We start from the raw sequence: 9,876 nt of genomic DNA, 5'->3' as shown, positions 1-9,876 counted from the left end.
GGGAGACAGAGAGGAGGGTCAGAATGTCCCTCCTGCATCGGACATTTCTTAAGTGACTTTAATTCAAAATAATCAACATGCCAACAATAGCATTGCTGGTGAACCAGCAAGCCTGCTTCTGTCTGGGAATATGTGGGTCAGCAGCTGAACTTAAACCCCAGAAGGGTTGGATGGACCTTACCCTACCTTCCTAGCCTGCCTCCCCTGTGCCCAGAGGTTGAAGTCTTCAACCCCGCCCCTCCCCAAGCTGAGTCACCCTCTGGAACAGAGGGTAGAACTGGCTGAGAGTACAGAGGACAGCCGGGCACACAAATGGGCAGCTATAACTGTGTGCAGCCTGTGGGTGGCCAGTGGGACACCTGTGCCTCTTATCGTCCTTCTCCGGTGGCTGCAGAAGAGCCAAGGAACCTGGCCCAGGATCAGCAAAGAACGTGCCACACGTATGCTTCTGTGCAGTCTCCTATCTCTCCTTCTGTCTACAGCGTCACGATTACATCCTCTCAGAGTGCCATCTGTCACATCCATCTCACACTCACGTGGTCATACACAGTCACCCACTGACACACAGCTTTGCCCACACAGCGGCGCGATTACACAGGCGCTCATCCGTTCACTGGCACGCCGTCCGTCTGCTCCGTGCCCTGCCAGGAACAAGATCCTGAGGGTACCTGGACCAGCCTCCTGGCTCTCACAGATTGTTAACCAGTAAACCTCTCAACACAGGGAGCGTGGAAGCCGTCAGGGAGGCCGTCCCTAAGGAGTTGAAGCGTGAAAAGGGGAGAAGTAGAGACTCGCGGGTGGGGGTGGTGGAGCAGGTGGGGACCAGCTCCAGCAGGATTTAGCGGGACTGAACCCTGAGAGCGAGGGGGCGCCCAAGCGGGCAGCGGCGACTTTTCCAGTCGGTGCCCGCCCTCTTCTTTTCTCGCCCAATCGGGAGGTTGCAGGAGGTGGGACGGGCTATCCAGAACCAAGGGCGAGGCCGGGGGCGTGCCCTGCTGGGCGGGACTGGGCCTGCGGGGGCGGGGTCAGCCAGGAGCTCGCCTCCGGGTGCGGGGCGGAGCTGGTGGCAGAGGCAGCTGCCCCTGGGCGGGCTCCTGAATCCCAGCCTCAGGTAACTGGTGGAGGCTGCAACCACTGGCGGGCGGGGACGCCCTCGCCGACTGGGCTTTAGAGTCTGGGACGGTCCTGATTCGCAGGCTTCGGTTCCGCCCTGCGAGGTCCGGCCACGTGGTGGGCGGACCAGGGCAGTTTTGATCCTGAGACCTCACAGGACCCCGAGTCCCGCCCAGAGTCCAGGGCGGACGCCAAGCGGCGAGCGCGGGCCAAGACCAGCTGAGAGCGAGGTGGGGGGCCTTGGTGAGGGGTAGCGGGATCTGGAGCTCCCTGAAGTGAAATCCAGGCAATGGGGAAATTTCTTTTGGGGAAGGGCGGCAGGAGTCAACTTGTGGGTTCAAACGTGGCTCAGTTACTTTCTAGCTGTCTCAGCTTCTTTGCGTTTTCCTCTGTAATGTATGCATTCAGAGGCACGAACTTCATGGGGCTCCTTGGGTGATTAAATAAGGAGCTGTGCTGAAAGTGGTCAGCACAGCGCCTGAAACAGAATGGGGGCTCTGTAACGGGGGACGCCCGGGGAACCGCCCTGGGGAGGGGCGGCTTGCAGATGGAGTCCACCTGCGCCAGGTGCGGGGAGGAGTAGCCAGCCACTCGATTTGCCCCCAGCTCACCACGGCAGGGCAGCGCCATGGCCAGCGAGGGTAGCGAGGGCGAGCACCCATCCGTGACGCTCTTCCGTCAGTACCTGCGCATCCGCACCCTCCAGCCAGAGCCGGACTATGGTGAGAACGCGGCGGTTTCAGGATGTGTGGCGGGGCTTCGGGGGCGGGGACTGTGCTCTAAACCAGGCAGCAACCTCTGCCACCCAGCTGAGCCTAATCTGCTGCCTCAGATGGCTCCTCCGCTGCTCTAAGTCGTTCCCTGGGCCAACAGACTTCTCAGCAGCCCCTCCAGTCTGTGCTGCTCCAAAAGTTACAACCGGGCGTTTAGATAAGGAAATCTTCCCCCTCACTCCCCAGGACTTGCGGCTGGGGAGGGGAAGCAGAGGCTCCCGGAAGTCTCCTGGGGTTGAACAAAGGCCACAGCCCTTAAGGAATCAGGCTTGGTGCCAGAGAACTGTGTACCTAGGTCCAGTCCAAATCCCAACTGGCGAGCCTTGTGTCTCTGAGTCAGTTTCCCCAAATTAAAAAAAAAAAAAAAAGTATTTATTTAGCTGTGCCAGGTCTTACTTGGTATGTGTGGGAGCTTTCATTGCAGCATGTGGGGATCTAGTTCCCCTACCAGGGATGGAACCTGTGCCCCCTGCATTGGGAGCCCGGAGTCTTAACCACTGGACCACCAGGAAAGTCCCAGTTTTCTCATCTTTAAGGAGGGTAACGATGACACCTGCTTCTCACTCTGGACTTGCCACCTGGCCTTCCACAAAGGGTCACTGGCCAAGAAACATCTTCCTTGGGGACCGAGATGCAAAGGTCTCTTATGGATGAGGAATTGTGTGGAGGCAGGTGTCTGCTCCCCTCTCTGGATGTCCGCCCCATCTCTGCCTGAGCCCGTGGGAGGTGAGGCTGGGTGGGGAGGCAGAAGTGGCAGCCAGGCTCTCTGTGTCCCCAGGGGCAGCTGTGGCCTTCTTTGAAGAGAGAGCCCTCCAGCTGGGCCTGGGCTGTCAGAAAGTGGAGGTGAGCGTGCGGCGCTGCATGGGAACGGGGAGGCGGACCTGAAGCAGCTTCTCGCCCTGCACTGATGACCCCTCCTCCTGGCCCTCTCTAGGTGGCACCTGGCCGTGTAGTGACCGTGTTAACCTGGCCAGGCACCAACCCCAAACTCTCCTCCGTCTTGCTCAACTCCCATACGGATGTGGTTCCTGTCTTCCAGGTGTCTTGGGGGTGTGGGAACACAGTGTCCCACAATGGAGCAACCCTTGTGGGCAAAGTACAGACCCTCCCGTTCAACTGCAGGGCGCCCACAGTGCTGGTCCTGGCACAAACTTGACTGCATAGAGCATTACTCCACTCTGGCAGCCTCTGCCCAGTAGCCATTCCATGCCAGCGTGGGTTGGGGGTGGTAGAGGTGGGAGGCAGAGATAAGGGATGACGGCTGTCAGCAGCCCTCTTCAGGGCGGGACCACAGTTGGGCAAAGTAGGTTAATTTGGGGCTTGGGTCCCCCTTCCTGCCCATGCCCCCAGGAATATTGGAGCCACGATCCCTTTGAGGCCTTCAAGGATGCAGACGGCTACATCTATGGCAGGGGCGCCCAGGACATGAAGTGTGTCAGCATCCAGTGAGTGCCCTTCATTCCCGGTTTCCTCGCAGGGCCCAGGCGTGACTGGGGAACCTCAAGGCCAAGGAACATCTTGACCCCTTACCTTGGGCAGGAATTCCTGCTGTGACCATTGCCTGGATGGGGAGATGGGGACAGAGACTTGCTGGAGTCACCTGCTAGGCTGTGGCGGAGCAGGGCCCAAGGCTCCAGCCTGCCTGCTCAAGCATCTCAGGGCTCCCCCCAGCACCCAGCTTACACCCTCTCCCTGCCCCTCAGATACCTGGAGGCTGTGAGGAGGCTGAAGGCTGAAGGCCACCGTTTCCCCAGAACCATCCACTTGACCTTTGTGCCAGGTAGGAGTGGCTGGTGGGGGCCACCTTCAGGGGCAGGGAGAGTGTTGGGGCCCACCCTGTCTCACATTCTTGCTGCCTTTACAGATGAGGAGATTGGGGGTCATCAAGGCATGGAGCTGTTTGTGAAGCGGCCTGAGTTCCAGGCCCTGAGGGCTGGCTTCGCCCTGGATGAGGGTGAGCGGGGTGGCAGGCCACTGGGCAGCCAGCAGAGGTTAGGGAGGCTGCTAGTGGAGGCTGGGCCACTCCGCCCTCTGAGCCGCCTTTCCCTCCTCAGGCCTGGCCAGCCCCACTGGCGCCTTCACTGTCTTTTGCAGTGAGCGGAGTCCCTGGTGTGAGTGTGCACTTGGAGGGTGGGGACCACTGTGCAGATGGGAGGCTAGGCCAGAAGGGATGGGGTCCATCCGCCCAGGGCTCCCCAGCACGTTGGCGCCTGAGTAGGCCTTGAGCCCAGGGCCTCTGCCTCCCAGCCCCTTCCTACCCCGGCGTGTCTTTCCTTAGCTTGAGTGGAGGCCCTAACTGTGGGCAGAAACCAGCTCTACCCTGTGCATTCTGAGGGTGGCAGAGCCCTGCCTGAGGAGTTTGGAAGGAGGGGAAGGCCATGGGCCCATCTTGGGGCTGGTTGCTTTTCCAACCTGTCCCATTCTGAAGCCACCCCCTTCCCCCTGCCTCTCCCAGGGGTGCGGGTCACCAGCACTGGGAAGCCGGGCCACGGCTCGCGATTCATCGAGGACACAGCAGCAGAGAAGCTGGTGTGTGGCCCATGGGGAGGGAGTGTGGGGGTTCCTGAGGCTCTGTCCTGGGGCCCCTGTCACATGTCACCTCACACTCTCCTAGCACAAGGTTGTGAGCTCCATCCTGGCTTTTCGGGAGAAGGAGAGGCAGAGGTGAGGCAGCCTGGAAAAGGGCACGGGGCTCTGGGAGGGCATGCAAGGGAGGAGGTGGGTTGAGCCATCTTTTTATCTGTTCCTCCTCCTTGCTGCCGGCTGCGCCTGCCCCCTCACCACAGGCTGCAGTCAGACCCTCAACTGAAGGAGGGGGCTGTGACCTCCGTGAACCTGACTATCCTAGAGGGCGGCGTGGCTTATAACGTGGTACCTGCCACCATGAGTGCCAGCTTTGACTTCCGCGTGGCCCCGGATGTGGACCTGAAGGTGCCACCTCCACCTGGGTTGGAGCAGGGAGCCTGGATCCTCAGCCCAGTCCTCGGGGTCAGCTCACCTCCCTTCTCTTAGGCTTTCGAGGGGCAGCTGCAGGACTGGTGCCAGGAAGCTGGCGAGGGGGTCACCTTCGAGTTTGCTCAGGTATGGACAGGGGCGCCTACGATGGGGGAGTCATAGGAGCTGGGGAGACTGGGTTTGCTGCGTTGCTGTATACTTGGTATGCCTGCATACATCCTGACATTTCTTTAGCTGTGAGAGTTTTATTAACCAACAAGCATTAGTTGTAGAGGCCACTGTGGGTGCTGGGGAACACTGGGGATGGAATTAAACACTTTTTGCCCTCAGTTCTTACAGCATGAAGAGAGGAATAGACATGAGTCAAATAATTATTTATACAAGTATGAACACATGTGATCCAGGAAAGAGTGGGACCTTGTACTGTGTGGACTTGTAACTGGAGTCTTTAACCAGAATGAGGTCTGGGACCACCTTCTTGAGCAAGGGGCACTTGGGCTAAGATCTGAGGACGGATGGGAAGTGGAGGACAGAGGTCCTTGGCCTGTGGCCTTTGAAGGACTGAAAAAGGGCCCGTTGCTGGACTGGCCAGCTGGATGTCTGGGTAGGTGGGTAGGGGTGTGTCCTGTGCCAGGCACAGCATATTCATACTCATATGAATAGGGCAAGATGCCCAGACTGTCCTAATCCTGCCATCCTTCTCCCCACAGAAGTGGACAGAGCCCCAAGTGACACCTACTGATGACTCAGACCCTTGGTGGGCAGCGTTTAGTGGGGCCTGCAGAGACATGTGAGCATGCTGGCCAGCCCTCCTCTCCCCTTCCCCTCTTCCACCTTCCTTTGCTCCTCCAATCCTTCCCTTGCCCTCCCTGCTTCACATTGACCAGGAACACTCACATTCACCCTCTACAGGAACCTCACTCTGGAGCCAGAGATCTTCCCCGCTGCCACGGACAGCCGCTATCTTCGCGCGGTGAGCCACTCGCAGGAGGGTGGGCACTGGAGTGGTTCCTGGGTGCTGGCCTTCCCCCTAATAGCTCCCCTCATTCCCTGCAGGTAGGGGTCCCGGCTCTGGGCTTCTCACCCATGAACCGCACACCCATACTGCTCCATGACCACGATGAACGGCTGCACGAGGCTGTATTCCTCCGCGGGATAGACATATATACTCGGCTGCTGCCTGCCCTGGCCAGTGTGCCAGTTCTGCCCAGTGAAAACTGAGCCCTGTGCAGTCCAACTTCCACCCTGGACCACTGCCAAGGAGCCCTCTTCCCTCCTGCCCTACAATAAAGTCTCTGTGGACTGGGGCCACTTCCAAAGTACTAACAACAAGGATGTTCATGGAGCATCAAAGATATGCTTTACCGGTTTCAAAGATAACTACTTCAGAGATGAGAGACCATACACCATACCCGTTGCCCCGGTATATCAGTTAACTCCTTTTGAGCCTCCCAATGCCCCAAATGGTGGACTACAAATGACCACCATACTCAAACGCCAGTCTTGAGGATCTGGTGTGACTGAATGGTGCTTCACTGGCTGCTCTGAGGACTAAGACAGTGGGCTAAACAGCTGATCCAGGGGGCAGAGAAGACGGCACAGTCATACAAGTAAGATAGTGCCACCACTGCTTGGCCTCCTGGGGGCCCATTCACCTCAGAGTAGTGAATGCTGCCCAAGCCTGCTAGGAACCTGGAAATCCTCAGGCCAGAGTGCAGAATTCCCTTCTTCTGGGTAAGCTTAAGACCCGACGAAGGTGCTTGGGTTTTTTCTCTTTCCTCACCATCCTGCCCAGTCCAGCAACCTGTGCGTCCCAGTATCCCAGAAGCACCCACCCACTCACTCACCAGGTCCCATTCTTGCACTTCAAGGCCATATTTCCCCTGACTCACACACGGCACCAATCCAGGAAGGCTAAAACTCTACGCCCCCACAAAACATTGGTACCCACCTGACCCAAACCCTAGTTCCAGCCCTGGGATCACAGACACAGGCTGACCGACAGATCCTGTCTCAGATTTATTTGTACAAATAGCACAAGAGGACACCAGCCCCACGCAGACAGCAGCCCAGGGGGTCACACCAGTCCTTCTGTCCTCACACTGGCAGATGAAGGTCCCTACTCCGGAGCTTTGGTGGGGGCCTGGGCACCCTTGGCAGCTGGAGCCGCAGCCGCAGGTGGCTTGGCCTTGGCTGGAGCCTTGGCCGGAGCCTTGGCCTGGGACTTTGGCCGGCAGAGCCTGAGGCCCTTGGCGATGCGAGCACGGGCGCGCTTCCCGAGCTTGGGGTGGGCGATGTAGGCAAGTCGGCTGAGCTTGCGGCTGCCGCCTGTGGGCATCTTGGGCTTGACCTCCTTGGGCTTGACGAGGGCCTTGACAGCCTCGGCACGTGCACTCATGGCCTTCGCGTTGTTGGCCTGCATCTTCTTCAGGCCCCTCTTGTTGTGCTTCTTGGCAAAGCGCATGTTCCTCAGGAACTTGGGGTCTACCTGGTAGGCAAGAAATGTACTGACAGCTGTGAGTGCAGCATGTAAGGGCCAAGTCACCCTTGGTCCCCCTCTCTATAGCAGCACCTTAGAGACTATCAGGCCTATTGGGAGTCGAGACAGCATCAAGTCAACCTTAAATGCAGAAATAACCTGAGCCTTAGAAACTACCGGCAGCCAAATGCGTACCACCACCCCAAAAGTCAGTAATGCCACCCTGCTAATGCTATACACAAAACACATCTTCAGGGCTACATGCCCAGAGCCCAGGAGAGTTCAAATGCAGGTGCAGAAAGAAAGAGGAAATTCCTACAGCAGGATTTTGGTTGAGGCTTCCCTGAAAACCCCTTCAGGGACACCCCACCCCCTCCTCCTCAAAAAATGTCAAATTCCAAGGTTGGTACAACAGATTCACAGCAAACAAGCTGTAAGAGACTAAGGGAGGGAAAAGGGGGAGGGGGAGAGACCAATGGTACAGGGGAGAAGCAAAGTGCAGAGAGGGCACAGTTCTGCTCAGACCCCATGGCATCAGCCTTCCTGGCACAGAGTCAGATCAAGTCATATGGGTGGTCAAAGTGGAATGGAGTGCTCACAAGGTACCAGGTACACACAGGCAAGGCCATCCTTTCCCTGGAAAGGCTCTGGGTGACCAAGGGAGATGATCAGACTGCCCTCAGGTAGCAGGTTACCACCTGACCAGGGGGTTATACTCCAAGCCGATAGAGGCCAAGTAAAACTTTATTACAGGCCTGGCAAAGCTTGAAGTCCAACTAAAACGAAGGACAGTTAAGCACATGAATGAATGAAAGACCCTGTCTATGCAACTGGAGCCAAACAAACACACTCATGTGATTCGGTGCACACACTCACCCCCTTAAGAGATTCGTATCGTTGTGATCGGGGTTTCTTGATGCCGTTTCTATGCCATTTTCGGGCTGTGGGATAGGGAAGGAATTAGACCAAAGAGAGATTTCCTCTAATATGACAACCATCACAGCTGGCAAGCCGGGGAGAACTTCCCATTACTTAGTACTTGTTTAAGAAACCCTTTATCACTGGATGCAAGTGGGTATCTCGAGGCTTATTAAATCTAAACCCCAAAGGTAATGCTGAAAGTAACATCAGTCTCATGCCCATAGTAGAAAATGTGCCTTCTTTCCCTGGCAAGTATCCCTAATCCTTGCTAGGACCTGGAGCATTCGATGAAGGCTGGGCCAGGGAACTTACACTGGTTGTGCGTGGTGTGGTTCTTGGACTTGGCCATGTCTGCACCTGGAGAACGAGAGTGGAGATCAGAGCTGGGGGCTCGCCAGACCGGGTCTACCTTTTCGCCCTGATCTAGAAGATGGTGCAGCCAGAACGAGGCTGAAACACAGACGCATGTACCTCGATTCACTCTGCAAGACCCGACGCCAGTCTCCCCCTTCCAAACTCAGGTTAGGGTACCTTGAAACCAACCCCCAGCCGCAAGATTGCGCTCTCCCCCTAAATCTGAATTCTCCCTACTCGCATCCACCCGGTGAAAACCCATAAGCACCGCCCCCGCTCCGCGGCCTCCGCTCCCCACAGCCAGGCGCCGGTCTCCCAGTCCTTCCCAGGCCTCGCGCCCCACAGCCATCCAGGAGTCACGGATGGCTCTGGATACCGCGCGGCTAGCACTCACCCGGGCCCTCAGATGCCGAAGCGCGTGGGACCGGAAGAGAAAGAGGAAGGCCGCGGTGCAGCACGGGAAATAGGCTCGTCGCAGCAGGAAGGCACTACTGGAAAAGCTTCCCCCAACGCTGTGAAGAAAGGTTCCTAAGCCCGGAGGATACAATCCAGACCGGAAGGCAAGGCTAACAAGCCGGGCCGGCTCGTTCAGATTTTGGCTCGTATTTTTCCTGGACTTGAGTCTCAGGTCTCATTAAAGGTCTTGAAGGCGACGGGGGTCCTTGAGGAACACACGTGAGGCGGGAAGTGACAGGAAATTAGTGTGCCAGAAAAAGTACCCCTGGCTACTGTGTGGAGAGTGAACTGTAGGGAGCAGAGGAGAGGAGGCAGAGCTGGGAGGAATCTGGGACAGGACTTGACCTGGAGCTGAGTGGGGACACGAGGGGTGGATCGGAGTGGATAAAGAAACACACTAGACTGGGCTTGGGATGCAGAAGGTTGGGGAGAGAAAGAAGGCCAGTGTAGCGCTTCAGTTTCTGGCTTGAACAAGCGGGTGAAAATAGGGGTCTTGTTGCTTTATTCTGAGGGAGCCAATGGCTCCGGTGTTTCTTTATTTTTTTAAAAAAACTTTTAATTTATATTGGAGTACAGCTGATTAACAGTATTGTGAGAGTTGCAGGTGCCCAGCAAAGTGACTCAGCTATACGTTTATCCTGGATGTTTTCTTTTTAGATGCATTAAATGTGATATGCCTGTTGATACCCAAAATGAGCAAACCTTGCCTCCTGTTAACTCTATTGCCCTGTAAAGTCTTACCCCTACTTTTTTTTTTTTATTCCCCACACAGCGGTGGGGTCTGACGACACTTTTCTTTATTTTTTCTGGCCACACCATGTGGCA

The 9,876-nt window shown here is 56.8% G+C and overlaps 2 protein-coding genes across 16 annotated transcripts; one reads left to right on the top strand and one right to left on the bottom strand.

The window, feature by feature from the left end:
• The first annotated feature begins 689 nt into the window (after positions 1-689).
• On the top strand, positions 690-6,160 carry ACY1 (aminoacylase 1). Of its 15 annotated transcripts, none has more exons than XM_069561388.1 (16): positions 690-947; positions 1,197-1,343; positions 1,720-1,835; positions 2,665-2,729; positions 2,821-2,925; positions 3,237-3,331; positions 3,590-3,666; positions 3,751-3,840; positions 3,941-3,997; positions 4,342-4,415; positions 4,501-4,550; positions 4,673-4,817; positions 4,899-4,967; positions 5,552-5,631; positions 5,754-5,814; positions 5,898-6,160. In XM_069561388.1, exons 3-16 carry the CDS (start codon positions 1,742-1,744, stop codon positions 6,060-6,062), a joined length of 1,227 nt encoding a protein of 408 aa, XP_069417489.1. In that variant the 5' UTR covers positions 690-947; positions 1,197-1,343; positions 1,720-1,741; the 3' UTR covers positions 6,063-6,160. The 15 variants fall into 15 exon arrangements, with proteins under 15 accessions (XP_069417489.1, XP_069417492.1, XP_069417493.1 ...); XM_069561391.1 differs by having other exon boundaries at positions 717-947; positions 1,681-1,835; XM_069561392.1 differs by having other exon boundaries at positions 800-947; positions 1,197-1,356.
• Positions 6,161-6,847: 687 nt separating this feature from the next.
• Positions 6,848-9,376, bottom strand: RPL29 (ribosomal protein L29). The gene is made up of 4 exons (XM_069561431.1): positions 8,990-9,376; positions 8,554-8,598; positions 8,197-8,261; positions 6,848-7,329 (listed from the first exon to the last, which is right to left on the bottom strand). Exons 2-4 carry the CDS (start codon positions 8,588-8,590, stop codon positions 6,961-6,963), a joined length of 471 nt encoding a protein of 156 aa, XP_069417532.1. The 5' UTR covers positions 8,591-8,598; positions 8,990-9,376; the 3' UTR covers positions 6,848-6,960.
• Positions 9,377-9,876: the final 500 nt, after the last annotated feature.

Source organism: Ovis canadensis, chromosome 19 (assembly GCF_042477335.2).
Source record: "Ovis canadensis isolate MfBH-ARS-UI-01 breed Bighorn chromosome 19, ARS-UI_OviCan_v2, whole genome shotgun sequence".
In the NCBI taxonomy this organism is placed as follows: domain Eukaryota; kingdom Metazoa; phylum Chordata; class Mammalia; order Artiodactyla; family Bovidae; genus Ovis; species Ovis canadensis.
This window is presented reverse-complemented; position numbering and strand designations above follow the sequence as displayed.